Genomic DNA, 19,616 nt, shown 5'->3' with positions numbered 1-19,616 from the left:
CCAACACAAAAGAATAAAGAAACCAAAACACTCCTTTTTTAATTTTTTATTGAGACTTTGTTCTCAATCACAAAAACTGGACCTGATTGTTAGAGTGCTCACTTTGCTGAACAACTCATTTATAGTAAAGTCACTAGTGAAAGGCTGTTGCTGCAGTGAGCTTGTAAAAAAAAGTCATATATAATACCATAAAAATTATTAACAGTGGTTATAAATGCTAGTAGTGATAGTACAAACATGACAAACATATCTGGGAAAGAAATGTTGAAACGTCATTTTTTTCTAAACTAAATTGCTTACAAAACAGGACAAAGATTTTGGTTGGCACACAAATTAGTTCAGCTGAATCAAACAAAACTGTAACAATAAAAAGCAAAAAAAACAAGTCATCAAGAATACAAGTAAATATGTACACACGGATTCACATGCACGCACACGCACTCACACTAATGAGGTGATGAGATAGAAGAAAGGAGGCAGCATTGAGGACGAAGCATCCATCAGTCCCTAAATTCATCTGTATTCCTTCAGCTAACACGAAGCACGTCGGTTGGGATGTGCAGATTTTGTTAACGTGGAAGGTTTAGGCCCAGCTTAGCAAACAAAGCCTGGTCCAACTGATGATACTGTATTGCACTCGACCAAATGGTCTCCATTGCCACTGGAATTCAACATATACCTCCTTGTTACAAACAGCTGTTACTCCAGCATCACAATAATATGAAGAAATGAAAAACAAAGTACAAGTAAAGTTTAGTTTGAGCCCAATTACAGAGCAATGGTACAAATTCTGCTTTTTGCTTCAGTCTAATGCACTACAGAATGACATGCTGTGACAAGCTGCTCTGTAGGCTACAAACTAAAACTCTGTTCCATGAAGCATTTTGCAACAAATCAAGGCTATGCAAAGAAACTGTCTTCTCAAAGAAAATAATATCTGATTTGTCCTTTACCTGACATGGGCAAAAAAAAAGGTAGTGTATGGAAGCAGAGCAAAGGCCGGCATTATATATCCCAATCTGAGGCATTGCTTAACATGAGCTCACACTGGCCGATGGTGTGCAAGTTGCTTAGAATGTTAGTGTGTGTGTATGCAATGGGACACATTCAAGAAATCAAATAAATTATTGTCTGTGGCGTTCGATTAGGCAAGCTCATCTTGTTTAAAAAACACTCCACGGCTAAAAGGTGGCACACAAGAAGAGCACACAGTCTTTGGAGGCAGGCGGATTTTAGAACTCATCGTGTCGAGTCAGCGCCTCCCCGAAGTCGGTCGCCTGGCTGCCCACGAACAGGTCATACTTATCCACAATTTCGGCTTTGGTGAGACGGCCATCCTGACAAAAGAAACACAAGAAACCATCTGCTATAGGCATTCAGTTTGTCCTATATGTTTGAACTAACACAATGGTCTGCCTTTCAAGCTATTTTAAAGGCCTCCAATTGAGTTTTGATTACAGATACACCAGTATTTTCTGAACACTGGTATGAGCTGATCAGGATCTTGCTGACTGGTCTGGTCTCGACTAGTGTTTGGGATCACATTTAACAATTTACTAGGTCAAGTCAATTTTGCTACATATTCAAAAACTTAAAAATGTTATAACCAGTGTGGGCATGAGTCCACTTTCACTTTCTATACCTAAACTCACGGTGCAGATAAAAGTAAAGTCACAAGGAACAAAATGAAAGAAATAAGTAATTTTGACATTTTACAGTACTCACTTTGTCTGCATCAGACTCATAGACCAGATGCTTGGCCTCAGCCTCAGCGTGGTCATAGTCACTGGGCAGGATCCAGTCTCTGGTCTCCTCCTTGTCCATCTTCCCGTCCTTATTTTTGTCTCTGAATTCAGTAAACTGCTCCCTCTCAGTCTTCACCCACTCAGGTTCTGAGGTGTCTCCCTCCTGGTTGTACATGTCACCTAGACCACAAACAGACAGGAACACATTGACTGATGAAGCAAGTGCTAGAAATGCAACGTGGCCTATAAAATATAATAAAACTTAATATGTGTGTTGGTTTGCTTCCTCCAATCACCAAAGATCGTGTGGTACAAACTAATAATGATGCTGGTAGGCTGTCAGAACTCACCTATGTACTCATCCAGGTCAATTAAGCCATCTCCATTCTTGTCAATGTCTTCCATAGTTTCCTTAAAAAAAAAGAAGAAGAAAAAAAAGTACATAGTGAGAAAGGATAAGGAAGATATCCAGTTGGTCTCAGTATGTAGCACCTTTGTGAGTGTGTCTCTCACCAGCACTACGATGTCTTTCATGTGGTCATACTCCTCAGGGTGAAGGAAGGCTGTAAACTCCTCCTTGTTAGCTTTCATGTCATTGTCCTGGTCAGCCATTTTGAATCTCCTCTCATCACGAGCCATCATCTGCCTGTAGCTGAAGCCATCTTCAGGGTCGGGATCATCTGCGAGTCAGAAGACACAGCATTTTTCAGTGTGAGTCCAAGAGTGGCAAAGTACATTTGTCTATAAAAATAAAGCTAACGTATGAAACGAAAACTGTCTGCCTCTGTACCCAGAATGTATCCATAAGTGGCATTCTTGTATTCCTCCCATGACACCACGTTATCCCCATTGAGGTCATGACTCTTCCACTGTCGATCCACATCATCATAGATCCACCTCTTCTGTGCGTGCTTGATCCACTTCTTCATTTCCTCAACAGTCACGTAACCATCTTTATCCTCATCTATACGCTCAACCAACATGCTGGAAAGAAAGAGCAGAAAAATTAGAAAAGGTTCATTTTTTCCCCCCCTAAAGTTTTGTCATCTCAGATAAGCATGATCAAAACAAAATGTACCACAAGAATTACTTTTTCAACCAATTTTGGGATTCATTTGTATCTGCATAATTCCTCAAAGTATTCAGGTAATTACAAACATCCCCCAATGACTTAAAAAAAAAAAGCAGAAGACAGTGTTGTTACCCGAGCCTCTCCTTGCTCTCTTCTGGTGTGAGCTGGTCAAAAGTCTTAGCCTCTTCCTGTCCCAGAAAGGCTTCATGGTCATAGTCAAAGTTCTCAGTATCATCGTGCTCTCGGCTGCTGAGAGGTTCATCGTGGTGCACACGGTCCTTCTTGTCTGTGGGTTTGCTGGTGGCGTAAACCACGCAGAGAGCAAAACACATGATGAGTGGCCGCAGCTCCATCCTGTGCACGTACAAGCACCGTCTAGAGCAGGAGTTTGGAGGGGAGAAAAAAAGTCACCAAAAAGCCATTGTCATCCTCCTAAACCCATTTCTTTATCATGGCATGAAAGCATGCAGTCAGTACTAATCCTGTCTTTTGATTTCATTCATTCATTGCTGGTTGCCAGTATATGACTCAAAGGGCAGCCAAATACCACGAGTACTGCTAATCTTTCACAGCTTATGCAATACTTTATTTGTTCTACTGCTGCTTTCTGGAAGCTGGTGTTCCACACATTATTACCATAATCTACTCGACAGTTCCCAGCATATTACACAGTCACTCCACACAAAGTATTAAACCAAAACATGTTAATGGAGCATGTTTATTGTCTTTTACTGTACGGCGTAAAGCTTGGTATACTTAATAAACTGGCAATTGAGTACAGATTTCTCTTCAAAACATGCTGCATGATCTTTTGCTCCAAACATCCACAGATTTGAGCTTTAAAGCAAACTTATGAGATTAAGCTACCTTTTCACATATCTAAAAGACCTTTGTAAGTTTACCTGGCAAAAACACACCTAATAACGGTTTTACAGAATTGCCGGGTTGCTATCCCATATATTCTAATTTTTGGTCATTTTATCATCCCGTGATCAAAAAAAGCTCACCATTATACTGGCTTTAGCGTGGCAAGTGATATAATCTTTTTTTTTTATCTCGACAACTTAAATCTTGCCTTTTTTGTATTAAAGTTAGAAGCAACAGTTTGTGACCGTTATTTCTAAGACCGTTACCATCCATACCAAGGTGAGGCATTAATAGCAGACTGGCTAACCCAGGATACCGCTAGTTTCCCCCCCTATTAGTCTTGCAATTTAAAGCGCTCAATGCGGATAAGTCAGCACCATCATAACGGACCACTTTAAGTCACTATTGGAGAAATACGCTCTATTTCTTTTAGAGTTTTTACCCAATTTATTTTGAGTACTCACCGGTTTCTTCTGCAAAGTTCGTCGCTGTAGCCTTACGTCCGCCCCTCGGAAACACACCCATGCACTTCCTGTGCTAGAACAAAAATCAACCAATCAGGTTACGAGAAGCCGAATGCGATGTCGCTTGTTCATTGGTCCACTTCAAGAGAGCATCGTTGATTGGATTGGCCAAGAACCGCCACGTCCTCAAAGGCGACAAAACACACTTCATTCATAAATGCCACTGTCAAAAAAGCTACAAAACCATCACATTTTGCCTAAACATGTCGCTTATTATTTAAATAAATAAATACATTAATTATATATTTTTGTATAGTATTAATGTTGTTACATTTTATTGATTCCAAGGGGAAATTCATTTGTCAAAGACAGAGGCTACAAAAATGAAGAGAAGCTTGGCTAATACATATTCAGACGCATAAAAGAAGCAGTCACATAAACAAGCACAAGTAAATAGAAGTCGGTTTTTTTCGGCTTTTTTATTTGTTTAAAAAATAAACAATTTTCTACAATTATACAATCCACAATTATAAACTTGCTAAGTGTAGCCAAAAAGAAATGAAAAAGAACAAAATGCAATAAGGCCTGCAATTACAAAAAAACAAAACAAAAAAACCCTCAACCCAGTGAGAGCAACTATTTAATCAAAAATATGAAACCACTCATTTTTACCACTATATATTGTCATCAGAGTATCCAACTATCCATTTTTTTCTCCACTTTTTGAAAACAGGGTCGTGGGATGCTTGAGCATATCCCAGTTTATAATGGAGGCCAGAGACTCTGTGGAGAGTTCACGAGTGCATCACAAAGCCAACAGACAACCATTAAAACTTGCATTCAAACCTACAGCCAATTAGGATCACCTAACATACACTTTGGATGGTGGGAGAAAACCGGAGCACCTGGTTAGAACCCACACAGGCAGAAAGATTCAAACATAGGACCTTCTTGCTGTGAAGCAACAGTGCTCTTCCAACTCTTAGTGCCATCCAAATAGTAGATTTGATCAGAAATATGAAAGCCATTATATTTTAAATCATATACCCCTCTGAATTCTTTATATGTTTATGTAGCTCATTGGAGAAATAGCAATTTATACTGCCTGTTTTGTCTTCCTTTGCTCAGGAATTTTCATTATTGTAAATTCTAAGCTGAGTGGGTCTGACCCAGTATCTGTATGTCCATCCTATGAAGATATGATGAGAATTAATATACATGACAACCTATGACAAATTCTGTTTTTTATTCGGGTGTGATTTAACTACATTCATGTTTTGCATAAAATATTTAACAACTTATGCATGACATTTGCCGACATAGAGGCTTAGTATAAAAAAGGCAACAATTACACATTGTGTAAAAATAACAGTAACTCAAACATGTCTCCTGGTTAGCTCTGAAGTGTAATCTAACTGGCATGAGTTTGTTTTTCTTACAGAGTCTCTCAGAGCCATAAAAATTAAAGTGTTTTATGTAACAATGGGAGCTTATGGCACAGCAAAGTCTCTATATCTCAGCCAACTGCTGAGTTATCCAAATCTGCATTGTCCCCATCTTCTTCTGTCTTGTCGCGCAGGTTAACATTTTCTCCTTGACTGGATTCACAGGTTGTGTCCATCTGTTTCCCACCATCACAGCTTCCTGTAAGACAGACATATTTGGGTTTTTAGCATTTTATTTTCCAAAGTTGATTCTTTATCAAACTGCAGATAAAACTGCAGGTTGTGCTGATTAACTCCTAAAAGTATACAGAGTTGTATCAACAATGTTAGACGTGATCATCTATGTTGCACTGCACTGAATTTGGGCAATCAGGCTGACCTGTGCTTGCTTCACCCTCTTTCTTCTCTGTGAGAAAGATTCGTTGCATTTTCAGTTTCTTCGCTGTGTGGCATAAGTACTTCAGATCTAGACCACCAACTCCTTTTCCTGCAGACAAAAACAAACAAATAAAAAAAAAACCCCCAACTTAAGTACTTAAGTAAAACCACTGAAAAAGTTGTAGTAAATTGGTACCTTTTCCTGGTGTCTCCTCAAACAGCACACAAGTTCCCAAAGCATCTTTAAAGAGGCAAAGATAACAAAGATTTAAAAAACAACAAAAAACTTCACAGACAATCAGCCAGCGGCACCCACATGCTCATCTATTAATGGCTTATATTTCCAGAACAAACAATCTGTAATAGTTAATCAGATATCAGACTAGAAATGACTCTTTGGAACTAAGAAAGGACATCAACATGAATAAGTATCCTCGCAGGATGCAAACACAGCAGGTACAAGCAGTTTGAATCTTTTTCATTTTGCAAGATTTCTCACCTTCATATTCTCCTGCAAACACATACGGTCCAACTTGCATCATGGGTCTGTCGCTGTCAATGTCCTTACACACAAAAGAGAAAAGTAGATTTATGAAGCTACACTGGAAGCAATTAGGTTTCTCTTTTCTCAGTACAACAGAATATGCTTCAAACTCACCAGTATCTTGCATGTGCCCCCACTCTTGGTCAGAAAGTCATTGTTGATTATACCAGAGAGCTCCACCACAACAATCTGCTCCTAAACAGAGCAAAATTATTGATGCTTTAGAAAACATAAAAGTGCATTAGAAAAACAGACTCTCCTGAGAGTTATTTTTCTTTACGTGTTCGTGTTAATTATTAAATACAAAAATACACAAAAGTCAAATTATCTGGTGTGATGATTGTCCCTTAAACCAGCACTTGGGAAATGTTACGCTATCAAACGGCTCTGTATCCTCATGTGCAGTTGAGCTAATGCGGTAGCTTCAGGGGGCTACATCGAATGGGAACTACTAGTAAATTGGTGGCATTTCATACCTCCTCTTCCCATTCGTCTTCCATGCTGAAATTCCTGTAATGAAAAAAAATATTGTAGGTTATAATTTATGTTTAATTAAGAAAATATATCGAGCTAAACCGCTACTCACTGGCTTAGTAATGTTTTGACAATTTCCGCGAATGTACGGTGGCCGAGAAGAGCCTTTCCAGCGTGTTTTGCCGGGTAGCGCTCAGTTACAAGTCCGTCCATCGAGGGGCGGTGTTGCTCAGTTTTGCAGGTAAATTTCAGAGCGGAGCTATTTAATGAGAACTGGAAATTTAATGATCAGGACTTAAATCTGTCTGTTTGTCTGTGTCTTCTGCCAACAGCTGAGAACTCTGAATCTAAATATTGGCTACCTGTAGGCATACTCATGACCTCCATCTGCCATTAGTGTTATTAATGCCCTCCTGTTTTGAGGCCATGGTCGACATGGTGATGAGATGAGATCAGGTGAGATGAGATGGAATAAGATGATACATTTTATTGATCCCCAAGGGGAAATCCATCTGTCAAAGACAGGGGCATAAAAAAATGAAAAGAAACTCAGATCTCACACATATTCAAAAACATAAAAGAAACAGCCACACAAACAAACACAGTTAAATTAAGAATAAAAGTGGAGTGATATTAAGAACTAAATGAAATACTGGAGGTTTGTGACATCAACAAATGCTGCAACCCCTCAGGAAAAACATGAGCATCTCAGTGTTTTTAGGTTACTGTGCAGAAGTGAATGGAGGCATACTAATACAAACGCTTCAGAAGCAAACATCGAGCTGAAAGTGTGCTGTCCAAAATCATTTATATGATTAAAGTAAGAAATATAAAAATGCTCAGAAACTGCACCTAATAGCCATATTAATTTGCGGACTGTGCTCAGTTGGAAAAGGACAAATGCTCACCAGTGGAACCACGAAGCCTAAAAGCTGAAATGTTGTTGTTGTTTTTAACACATCTGCCATTCAGTTGACTCTGACTTCTTTTGTATATTTTTGTCCTTAGAATGCTCACCTGGATTTAATTTTGTTGTAACATAATCATAATGAATATTATATGTATTTGATAACTACAATACATTTGACGTGCCTGAAATATATAACAATATTTAATAGCCAAAAAGGGGGAAAAATGATACTCATTGATCTCTATGGGAAAATCTCTTTTTCCTGGCTACCCTCTGCTCTGGGGTCAGAGATCAGGGTCAGCTGAGGGTCAGCATTATCGATGCTGGTTGGGTTTCATCATTCCACTTAGGGTGTCTAAAGAGGACTTCTTTTTTCTCACAGAGTCCTCCATTTTAACTCCTTGTGCCTATATACTATCAAAACAGCTGCAGAAAATAGAAAAATGTGAAATAAATTTGTGCAAATCTACTCAATTAACTATAAGTGACAAATAGCTCCTTACACATTAGCAATATTAGGTCATTATTTGGGTAAATACATTTTTGAATTTTGTTTTTCACAAATCCTCTTCCACTGAAAGCCAGGTTAACATCGACTAAGAGAAGTGTAGTAATTGTTAACTTGTTTTAAGTCGGCACATCGGCTGGTGTTGGGGCATTAATAGTAGATTTAGGGAATCTTAGGAAGTCTGGGGATTAGATAGCCTACTATATTTAATCGCACAGAAACTTCACCCCTGCAAAATCCTTATTTTTAATTTTTGTTTGCATTTATCATCTATACTGATTTACTCTGGAAGAAAATGACTAAGTTTGTTCAGGTCTGTTATACAAAACTAACAATTCATTGTGAGGCCTATTTTATTACTGAAACATTTTGTAGCAGAAACCTAAATTTTTGTTTTTTGTAAGTTGCTGAGAAATACAATTTTTCTCAACAATATCCATCCAAGTTTCATGAATCTGATCAAGTCTCTTTTTAGTGAAGTTGTTCACGCACCAAGAGTGTTTTCCGTCTATAAATACCTGTGCAACTGGAAAGGAGACTGAAGCTGGCTGAACCTCACCCTTAGAGAGAAAAAAACAACAAGATTTTGAATCAAAATCAGGCAAAGCAAATTAAAGCGGGGTGGGGGTGCAAATCTCCCATGTGCCTTCTCCCTCCCCGTTTCTGGCCTATCATCTATCTCTGGACCATGGTAGGGGTTGTCATGTCGACCAGCCTACTAGTTACTATGACAACGGCTCAAGGGGAAGCTCTTGCTAGGGAGGTTATTGCCTCCTTGGGGATGTAAGAAGGACAGGGGGAATGTGAGCGCAGACAAAGAGACACCCAAAAAGGCAGGAGTGAAAGGTGAGGTCAAGCCAGAGTGTGTTGACTGGAAGTGTGTCTGCATATGAGGCAGTTTACATTTATAATCCCACAGTACGGGACAGAGTGCGTGAAGGACTAAATCAGTGTTGTCCCACTGAGCCTTTGGATGTAGTACAAAGTTTCCTCTCTCTTGGAAGAGGCCCGAGCCTGTCCATACATGATGCATTACACTTCCTTCTCAGTGCCATACCCTGGGGCAGAAAGGGGCGGAGGTAAGTGAGGGAGTGACATTAAGGACCCTCCAAGGTGTCAGATGGGTCCCCAGCTTCCCCCCATATTTTGTCATATAAATGTCATAAAGACAAGTTTGGAGTTGTGGAGCTTTTGCTGTTCCTTCTGCCTGGGGGGTATCACAATGGTTAATTGCCCCATTAGTACTGACAGGGTAAATTGGTGGAAGGGCTAACTATATATTACAGTGAAAACAACAAACCCCTGGCATACACCTGAGGGCATGGGAAGCTTGGCACATTTAACATTACAGCCTGTGCATACTTGAGTGTTTAGGCAAAAGATGGGATGAGTGTGAATTTTGAATGTACAATCACACCAGCTTTAATACATTATTACAACTCTACACTTATATCTATGGAAATGAACTCAGTGGCAGTCACAGAGAGCGGCGCTGCTTTCGTCTGTGCTGGATCGACGTACGTTCAAACCGATGAGGAAAAATATTCTATTTTTTTCTATTTAAAAAAAACCTTTTAGATGAGGATCGCTGTTGAGGTGGATTGTGCCCAAAAGCATACAGACATGTTCTCCTCACACCGAGACAGACATCAAATGTGTTCGCCCGCCTTTCTGTTTTAATGAAAAACACTTGCAAATTCAATGCAAATGAAAATCTATATTGATAAGCAATACCAGTAATAACAAAGATCATTTGAAGGCCTTGGAGTCATTACACAAGTCTAAGGTTTGGGAAATTTGACTAAATTCAAATGGGCTATGTATCTGAAAATGTCAGGGAAACATATTTCCCTTGTATGTTTTGTTCTTACAGGTTACTCTGTTACATTTATAAGAAACAAACATCTGACAAACTAAAATCAGTAAAAACATGAATGTGTATGAGCAAACAGAAACATTTCCAAACAGCATATAGCCACATTGCAAAAGCTTCAATTAACATTTTATCTCTCTCTCTCTCTCTCTCTCTCTCACACACACACACACACACACACACACACACACATACACACACACACACACACACAATGTCTGGCCTAACGTTATGAAATGATAAAATAGTATACTGTCACGAACAAATTGCAGAAAATCCATGCTGGCACTAAAACAACTGATCCATCCACGATTTTGCTGGAGCTCATTCCAGCTGTGATAGGGTGAGAGGCGGACTTCACGTTGGACAGGTCGCCAGTCTATTCAGGGCCAACAGATAAAGACACAACAATTCACACCTGCGATCAATTTGGAATCACCAGTTAACCTAACACGCATGTTATTAACCATGGAGACACGAGGGGAACATGCAAACCACACATAAAAAGGCCCCAGCAGGTCGGTGGATTCAAACCCAGGACCTTCACGCTGTGAGGCCACGATGCACACCACACACAACAGATCTGTCACTGGTTTTTTTTATTATTTCTATTGTGTGTGTATATATATATATATATATATATATATATATATATATATATATATATATATATACACACACACACACACACACACACACTATCACGTCTTTTTTCAGGTTTTCGAGATTTTCATAAACAATTACTAGATGTACCAAACGAAGGCCATTTTTTTAGCAATGTCTTAAGTGACCAATCGAGGACAACCAAGAGAATCACAAATAAAATGTCAGTGCACTTAAATCTAACACAGGTAGAAAAAATAATTATAAAAAATTTATATTCATGACTTTCCTATTCCGATATGACCTAATAGTGCGGTTGCTTCACGCAACAGTGAGCTGACAGAAACCTATATTCATTTAAGCTTCTGTGGAAATTCAATCAAATATGAGAATCTACAGACTGTTTTATATATGGACTTTTTTGCAGGAAGACTAACGTTTGTGGGGGGAAAAAAATGTACAATTGTAAAATAAGGACGAGATCAGCTCTGACAAACAAAGCTCAGAAAAGAAATAAAAGGGAAGAAAATAGATGCTATGGATCTTAAATTTAAATGCGGTGTTCACCTTTTAAAATATGGACGATCGACAGATTGCACATCCAGCGTGAAATTCACAATAGTATTATCATAACAATAGATTTCGGTGGCGAGGATGGACGGCCGGACTGGAAACAAAACCCTGCTTGGCTAAAGGTCTTCTGTGATTCTGTGACAGCAATGGATACAATAATTTAGCTTTAGCCTAAATATATATATTTTTGACTTTTTCCAGAGAATTTTTCTTTCCAGTAACATCAAGCCAGTGTGCCAAACTCGAGTCCACTGCTTCGACTAACCTGATCAATCCAAAAAAAAGAAAAGGATGAAATACCTTATTTCTCAGCCTATATCCAACCATATAATAGTTTTTTTTCTTTGTTGACCTAAGTATACATTTTAGATCTCTTCAAGGCCTTCAGTTTTTCACAGTTTTTAACTTTTACGAGCCAAATGATCGCAAACAGATTTAGTAAAATAGTGTAATTTAGGCGCATGGCATCATGCATACGTTTGGGCGTCTAACCTGTGCTTTATCAGGCACAAATGTCAACAAGATATCTCTAAAACAATCCTCGAGGGCCTTTTGGTGTGTTTGTACCAGTCTTCACAGTGAAGCACAGTGACAGCGTCGCGTTTTGCGGCAGGTTTTCCATTTTTGCACATTCGTAAAAAACGTCTGGATTAAATGTTTTTTGTTGATGTGGATTTTAGTTCGCCGTTTTTATACTTTACAGCATTCCGATGTGTGTTTTGGTAGAATTACATATTTAAAAAAAATTCTGCAAAACTGTTTCCTTTCTAGATATTTTAAATGGGTGGATTTGTTTCTTAGAATCCATCTAAATGGATACGCCTATTGGAATTTCCAGCAGCGACACACTAGTATAGAATAAAATGTAATGTTTCGGCTGTAATCTCATACTTTTAAAAAAATATTTTCCTCTCCTCGTCTTCTCCTTGCGTCCCCGGCAGCCTCTCCCCCCTCCCTCCGTCCTTCCTCCCTCTCGCTTCTCTCTCGCGGAATCCTATTGATCCAAACGGGCTAATTAGCGGTGTCTGCGCAATTACGCACATGCGCACTGGGCGTAATCTCAGCCATTTTTTGAAGGAAACTAATTAGCAGGAATAAAGAGCCAAGTGTTTTTCCTCCCACAGTGATCAGAACTCATTCTACCTCTGGAGCTCGCACAAACCCCTCCGTCCCCCCATCTTCTGTTTACTACAGCCTATATGTAGCTTTAATTACACTGTTGTTTGGTAACAACTTGGACCCCGCTGCTCTCTCTCCCTCTCCCCATTTTTTTCTCTTCCTGGCTCCGTAAAAACGCAGAGGATCATTCATAAGGAATGAGTGGACTCTCTGCGCGATTGTTTTCTGGACTACTACACATTCAGCGTGCGGAGCTTTGTACCAGAGTCGCTGCAGAAATGTAAGTGTGTCATTTGTTTACGATGTTAAAGGGAGCTGGAGGGACGCGACTCGGCGGTGGGGAGGAGGGGATGTTTGGTCAGTGTAGCCTCTAATTCTCACAAATCGAGCTTTTGTGCGTTAGGTCACCTGTTACTGGTTACTGATCACTCTCGGCTTTTGATGAATCGGGCTAGGATACACTGTAAACAAAGGCTGAAGTAGTGTGGGAGCTGATGGTTGGTCAGTGGCTTGACAACACAGAGACGGGGAGTGAACTATTCAAGCCACTGCCCCTCCGGTATTCTCCCAACAGCCCGGCTACTGTGGTCCCAGATTAATGCTAAAATACCAGTGCTTTTACCTTGAGACTGCGAGGAGGTCGTTGGCTTATGGTCCACCGAGTCTTCACGTATAAAAATCAGTATTTGTCCATATCCAACTGTGTTTATCCAGGTCCCACACGGGCAGACAAAAGGCATTTTCCTAAAGTATTGCTTCACAACTCTTCTCTCTGCCTGTTTCTCTCTCCTTCTCACACCCCTGCTCTCTCTTCTCCCTTGTAACACACACAAGCACACACTCGTGCACACACCCACACCCACACACCAGTCTAGGGAATCCGGGAATACACTTTTTGTTGTATATTTGCACATGATTTTTATGTTGCAACTTCTGTTGCGCCACAACTACAGCAATAGGCCTGTGCATGTTGGATTTCAGGTGTTACATGTGTGCTTAATTGACATCACCACAATTAGCAGCACAAAAAGAGGTACAGGCATATTAACAGACAGAGATGCACACACATGTGCACAGACAGACAGACAGACACACACACACACACACACACTGTTAAATGATGGCTTCCCGCACTTGATCGATGAAGAGCCAGGAATGCTTGTATAAATAGTTACATTGCCGATAGACCCAGGTTATTGATTGCAGTGTAAATGAAAATCTTTATCAGATTAGAGACTGTTCTCAGCTGCTGGCAGGCCTGCTTGGTCCCTCAGCATTCTCTGGCAGGACAGTGGACAGCAGCAGTGGGCAAGGGTCTGTGGCCTGTGACATAAACACAGTACATTAAAGCACTATCAGGGTGCCGATATGAGCCATATATCTTAAAGCTGCAGAGAGGGGGAGGGGGTGGCTACAGGAATGAGAGAGAGAAAAGGGGTGTTTAAGGAGGAGGAAGAGGGGGTTGGTTGGTTGAAGGAGAAGGTGAAAGGGTAGATTAAGGTCTCTCCTTGATTAAAAAAGGTCAGTAATGAGATTGTGGGACACACGCAGGCTAACAGAGATGTATCTGTCTTAGATGGCATTCATCTGTCATTCAGAAACTGACGAGGGGAGAAAACCTATCCATTTTTAAGGAAGTATCTATAGTGATACGTTTTTATATAAAGTGAATTAGATTCATTGTGAAATTTTATTGCTCTTTTTTATTTTATTAATTTATCTTAAAGTATGATAGAACGTTATAGGCCAGTACTAGCTTTATTTCAAAGTAATAATTACAAAAGTAAAGTCTTAAATATGTAGATTTAATAAGCTGTAATAAACTGTTTGAAGTATTCATTTTTCAGACATGCCTCTGCTGTGGATTACAAATGAATAATAAAGCTTCAGTTTAATAAAAGCAGGGATTTATTATTTATTACCCTCTAGTATTTATGTGCCTGGGTATTTCTGTAGCAACAGAGCTTACAGGGGATGGAAGCAATATAACAGACCCAGACTGTGAATAAGTCAAAATAAAATCCACGGCAATGCAACACCACAAGTAAAAACTGCTTCGAAAGTGACCACAGATTAGAATTTTTTTTTCTTCACAAATTAGAATTAATACGCATCTAAAATCAGAAAAAAGAAAGAGATTCAAGTACATATTTAGCTGTGTTCACTTCTTGTTTTTGTGCTTAATGTGCAAAGTGTGTTCTCAGTGTAAAATTCGCTTGTGTGCTAGACGATGATCCCGTATCCTCATATTATTTGCGTCCTAGTGTGTGCAGCAGAAGATACAGAGACTGATACACAGGCTTTTAAATGTGTTCTTTTATCTGCTTTTATCTAAGTGTGGCAATTTAGACGAAGCCCTTTAGCTCAGAAGCATTCAGTTCTTTATTTAATCCTATCCCCTGAGGAATATTATAGACCTCCTGCGTAGCCTTTACCCGCATTCCTCTACCTAGTTTAGCGCTTGTGCTATTGATTTTCCCATTAAGGGCTAACGCTAACCCCTGGGTAACCAGCCTCTGGATTGCGCACTGTGAAGGCTCTATCAAACAGATGCTATCCAGGGACCCTAATCAATGCGTCCACTGTTATGCAATAATATTTACATGACATATGTTGTTCATTTTCTCCTCTCTTTTTTTATTTCACTCTTCTGTCTCTGCCTGTCCCGCTCTCTTCTTCTCTTCATCTGTAACTGAAACACACAGGTGGGGTAATGATGTGTGGCAGCTGTAGCCTCTGGTATGGACAGCGGTGAGGGAGGAGGAGGGGATGGAGGGGGAGGAGAGGAGAGAGATGCTGACCTCAGTCCCCAGGCTTTATCTCTTCCTCTCCTGACCCTGGCAGTCATTCCTGAGCAGGGGTCATCCTCTCATACCTCAGCCATGGCCCCTACCAAAGAGCCCCTGACCCTGCCTCAGCAGGAGGAGGAGGGCACAGAGCGGTCCCAGGCTAGAGAAGAGACCCAGGGAGGAGAGCAGAAAGAAGGAGGGCGACATTCACGGGAAAATGGAGTGCGTCAAAGGCAGGGGATGAAGGAAGACTTCGGGGAGGGATATTTGTCAGGGCAAAACAAGGAAGAAGGGGAGGTGCTTGTAGGTATAGGAGAGGCATCAGTTACAGGGGGCCTCCCAGCAGCCCTCAACAGAAGAGGCAGAAAGGAGGAGAAGGAAGAGGAGGAGGCCATCTCAAACCAAAGCCAAACCAAATCCAAATGTTCTTTATTACCTCAACAGAGCCAGCACAGCTCTTCTTCCAGCACTGCAAAGGCCAGTGGCACACTCGACAGCAAAATAGCCGCCTCTCCAAAGCCCTCTCCCACTCCTTCCCCCTCTCCAAAGCCCTCCCCCTTTTTTCCCATTTCTCCAAAGCACTTCAGTTGTCCGTCCTCCTCTTCTGCCGTGCTGAGCGAGACAGAGGTAAAAGACATTAAGGGAAATCAGGGCTGGATTTCTGGGTTTCCTCAGAGCTTTAGATCCCAGCAGTCTTCTCTGGCTTTTCCACTGGCAGGTACAGAGCCTGCCAGTACACCTGCTGAGGATGATGGTCTGGCAGGGGTTCCTCATTCTTCCATTTCCAATGGAGATGGTGCCAAAGCTCCAGAACCAAATGACAGCCAGCTAGACACCGAGGTGGATGATGAGAGAGACAAAGAAAGAGAACAGAAAGAAGCTGTCCTTAAAAACCACAACCAAGACCTCTCTCCTACTTCACTGACTGGTCACATGACTATAATGCACTCACGTAATTCCTGCAAAACCCTGAAATGCCCCAAATGTAACTGGCACTACAAGTCTCAGCATACGCTGCAAGTCCACATGAAGGAAAAACATCCAGAGACAGGAGGCCAGTGTGTGTGTGGCACATCTGAGGGAAAGTGTGTGTGTGGTGGTTCAACACGAGGTGTGTGTGTATACTGCAGGTCGGGGAAACCCCATCCGCGTTTAGCCCGGGGTGAAACCTACGCCTGCGGCTACAAACCCTACCGCTGTGAGGTGTGTGACTATGCTACCTCATCGAAAGGCAACCTCAGCATACACATGCAGTCAGACAAACACCTTAATAATGTTCAAAATGGGGGAAACTTGAACGGCCACATGCACACTTCTCATATTACTAACAGCAGCAGCTCCTCCAATGGTCACGAAGTGGATGAGCAGCCATACAGCAAGCTGACACTCTCTATCCCCACACCTACTACCCAGCCTGCCAAGCTCACTCCACCTGCACACTCCCACTCTCATGGTAAGCGGTGGCGATGCGACGTGTGCGACTATGAGACCAGCATTGCCCGCAACCTGCGCATACACACCACCAGCGAGAAACACACACATAACATGCTACGGCTCCAGAGAGGTTACTATCTGTCTCACTGCAGGAGCCTTGCCCCACAGCTTAAACACCTGCAAAACACAGGTGAGTGATGTGTCACAACTGTCACTGTTATCCAGCATTGAAGTTTCAAAATGTGTAAATTGTAATTTGTGCTTTCTCTCTGCCGCAGGTGCCGAGCTTTCACTGAACATGCGGCTGACCAGTCAACAAGTCGCAGAACAGCCAGTTACCCTTGGGTCTACACTGACTCCATCTCCCTCCCCTTCCCCGTCTCCCCCTCCAGCTCCATCTCTGTCCCCCACTGGACCCCTTTCCCAGGGTGTCTTCCAATGCCTTGTCTGCTCCTGCTTTTCGTCCGACAGCTTAGAGTCTGTGGAGCAGCACCTGAATGCTCCCCGTTCCTTGCCCCAGTCTGAGTGGTGCTCCCTAGTTGCCGGTGGTTGCCACTGCAGGCTGTGTGGTTACACCACCCCGCTGAGGGCTAACTTCTCCTTACACTGTCAGACCGACAGACACCGCACCCGTTACCAGCTTGCTGCTCACCTCCAGGAGGGGGGAGACAGGGGTCAGGAGGGGGCTGCCCTCATTGCTAAGGGCAACCCCATCCAGCTGAGGTGCAACCTGTGTGACTACGTGACCAGCAGCTTGGAGAAGCTCAGAGGGCATTCCCTCAGTTCACACCACGAGGCGAGCGTCCGGGTTTACAGAGTAAGTACACAAAACCACACCTTGTCATACTCCAGAACAAAAACCCTTGCGTCTTAGGAATGGCAAGCTACACTTTAAGTATAAAGTGTAATGTTATTAAAAAAGATTGAGGAACCTTTGCGAGCTCATAATATTGTTTTGCTTTGTCTCCTTTTCACTATGTTATTAGTTCCTGCAGCAGTATGATGGTGAAGTCGATGGAGGTTCGTGGCTGTTCCATTGTCTTCTATGCAACCACTCCTCCTCTTCTAAACTCCAAGTACTGAAACACAGTCAAACCCCAACCCATCAACAGCGGGAAGGGCTACTACAGCTGCAGCCAATGGGTGGAGAGGAGCTGGCAGCCATTTTTACCATTAGGAAGAGCCCTGATGGTGTCACGGGTGAGAATATGAACTGTGTGTGGGTGTATTCTAATTCATGTTTCATGTGGTTGCTGACAACGGAGAGCGGACTCGGGATTAAGATGAAAAGAGCGAGAAAATGAGTAATGGCTTTTGCTGAGATATTGATCAAGCAAAGTGATTAGTCGATACACATCCTTGTTATATCCCCAATCACCCCTGACAACAGCTAACTAGCACCTGCTAATCAATGGACCAATACAAATCCCCAGGACGAGAACTGTGGGAGGCAGAGGCTAGCTCCTACTCTGCAGCCACATGCAAGATAAAACAGTAATATGCTGTCTGGAGTGCGCACCTAAAATGACTAGTCCAACACTTTATTTGTAAATTTAATCTATCCGATGATTTGCCTCTGTGTAGATTAAGACTTATTGAGATGAACCGATGTGTTGTAAGTCCATATTACCCTTACTCCACCTCTGAGGAGAATCTAATGTAGAATCAATACTTGATCAATAGTGTATGGAGGCAAGCAAGAAGAATGAAGTGTGCCCCACTGAAATTGCTCTTTTTGAATGATGTTACCTAGCGAATAATATAAACTACAATTAGCTTGATAGTTTGCAGGAACATAAAGTATGAAGCACTGTGTTTGTAGGACATAATTACTTGTCTTGTTGTCTCCCAGGAGAGCTCAGTGAAGATATGGAAACTTCCAGCGAGTCCTGCTCTGGTCCTTTGGACACAACCAAAGACACATGTAACTTGGGGGCAAAGAAGATTTCTGCAGAGACAGGTATTGCTGCTTACATCAGTTCTACAGCATACTAATTGTTAAACATGATGCTAGTATGACAATGTATTTTGTTGTAATTATATTCATATTCATTTTTACTTTTAGAAAAAAATAGAGTGGAGGAAGGAGAAAAGAAGGAGTCAGTGCCCTCAGTCAAGCGTCCGTCATCTGGATGCACGGAAATGGAAAACACCATCTTAACCAAACGCCCTAGAACACACCAGCAAAATGAGAACCAGCAGGTGACACACTTTTAAATTATTCAAATATGAATAAGTGAATACAGAATGTACCGCTGGACATAACAAATTAAAAGCCCGCGTATTTCCTTGCGTGATCTGTGCCACCTTCAGATTCACACTTCTCTCCCTTCTATATTTTTCTCCCTTCCCTTTCCTCTCTTTCAGACTGTCCAGTGCCCTTTGTGCCAGGTTAAACTCCCATACACCCAACTTCGACAGCACCTCACACATGTGCACAGTGTGGCGCAGGACTGTGTAGACAAGCTCATCAGCACAGTAAGTGCATGCAACTGTGTATTTGCTGTATTTGCGTTTGTCGGGAAGCAAAAGAAAATGTGAGGGCAAGCGATGGGGGATGGGGCAGAGTGAAATGTAGGGAGACAATTCCATTAAGAAGGCACCAGAGAGAAAGGCAACGCTTTTTTTTTAATGCATGTTTAAGTAGCTCCCCGCTATCATCTTTGATGCAGCCGTGCATTCTGTGTGTATGTGTATGCGCGTCTCTTAGAGTGGAAGAGAGAGGGTTTGACTGAGTGAGTGAGGGAAAAGCCAGTCTTTCTATAATGCATGTTTAAGTAGCCCTCTATTACCAGAAGTGCAGTCAAGCTAAAAAGGG

The 19,616-nt window shown here is 41.6% G+C and overlaps 3 protein-coding genes and 1 long non-coding RNA gene across 7 annotated transcripts in view; 1 reads left to right on the top strand and 3 right to left on the bottom strand.

The window, feature by feature from the left end:
- Positions 1-31: 31 nt before the first annotated feature.
- On the bottom strand, positions 32-4,251 carry calub (calumenin b). The gene is made up of 7 exons (XM_086298508.1): positions 4,149-4,251; positions 2,950-3,192; positions 2,536-2,729; positions 2,259-2,425; positions 2,096-2,156; positions 1,726-1,925; positions 32-1,337 (listed from the first exon to the last, which is right to left on the bottom strand). Exons 2-7 carry the CDS (start codon positions 3,168-3,170, stop codon positions 1,233-1,235), a joined length of 948 nt encoding a protein of 315 aa, XP_086154634.1. The 5' UTR covers positions 3,171-3,192; positions 4,149-4,251; the 3' UTR covers positions 32-1,232.
- A 1,126-nt stretch (positions 4,252-5,377) lies between these two features.
- Positions 5,378-13,351, bottom strand: gtf3c6 (general transcription factor IIIC, polypeptide 6, alpha). Of its 3 annotated transcripts, XM_086298509.1 has the most exons (8): positions 8,926-9,076; positions 7,102-7,501; positions 6,992-7,025; positions 6,630-6,710; positions 6,471-6,534; positions 6,168-6,212; positions 5,973-6,080; positions 5,378-5,792 (listed from the first exon to the last, which is right to left on the bottom strand). In XM_086298509.1, exons 2-8 carry the CDS (start codon positions 7,200-7,202, stop codon positions 5,665-5,667), a joined length of 561 nt encoding a protein of 186 aa, XP_086154635.1. In that variant the 5' UTR covers positions 7,203-7,501; positions 8,926-9,076; the 3' UTR covers positions 5,378-5,664. The 3 variants fall into 3 exon arrangements, with proteins under 3 accessions (XP_086154635.1, XP_086154637.1, XP_086154636.1); XM_086298511.1 differs by lacking the exons at positions 7,102-7,501; positions 8,926-9,076 and adding an exon at positions 13,198-13,351; XM_086298510.1 differs by lacking the exon at positions 8,926-9,076 and having other exon boundaries at positions 7,102-7,576.
- The window catches only part of LOC147324598 (zinc finger homeobox protein 3-like), a 17,289-nt gene continuing 10,192 nt past the window's right edge, over positions 12,520-19,616 (top strand). The window contains exons 1-7 of the mRNA XM_086298506.1: positions 12,520-12,855; positions 15,281-16,988; positions 17,077-17,615; positions 17,785-17,998; positions 18,651-18,758; positions 18,864-19,000; positions 19,166-19,276. Coding sequence (XP_086154632.1) covers positions 15,317-16,988; positions 17,077-17,615; positions 17,785-17,998; positions 18,651-18,758; positions 18,864-19,000; positions 19,166-19,276 — 2,781 coding nt within the window. The 5' untranslated portion in view covers positions 12,520-12,855; positions 15,281-15,316. The remainder of the gene's footprint in view (positions 12,856-15,280; positions 16,989-17,076; positions 17,616-17,784; positions 17,999-18,650; positions 18,759-18,863; positions 19,001-19,165; positions 19,277-19,616) is intronic.
- The window catches only part of LOC147324597 (uncharacterized), a 23,367-nt gene continuing 19,671 nt past the window's right edge, over positions 15,921-19,616 (bottom strand). Inside the window, exons 3-4 of one of the 2 annotated variants that reach the window (XR_015130197.1) lie at positions 18,632-18,698; positions 15,921-16,192 (exon numbers count right to left, since the gene is read on the bottom strand). This is a non-coding gene — a long non-coding RNA (uncharacterized LOC147324597). The remainder of the gene's footprint in view (positions 16,193-18,631; positions 18,699-19,616) is intronic. The other variant, XR_015130198.1, reaches the window with a different exon arrangement.

This window comes from Aulonocara sp. 'chitande type north' Nkhata Bay, linkage group LG7 (assembly GCF_057382095.1).
Source record: "Aulonocara sp. 'chitande type north' Nkhata Bay isolate Kocher_YH1m ecotype deep benthic linkage group LG7, A_spYH_male_GT1.1, whole genome shotgun sequence".
NCBI lineage: Eukaryota > Metazoa > Chordata > Actinopteri > Cichliformes > Cichlidae > Aulonocara > Aulonocara sp. 'chitande type north' Nkhata Bay.
The sequence above is the reverse complement of the archived record's forward strand: the minus strand, read 5'-3'. Positions and strand labels throughout refer to the sequence as shown.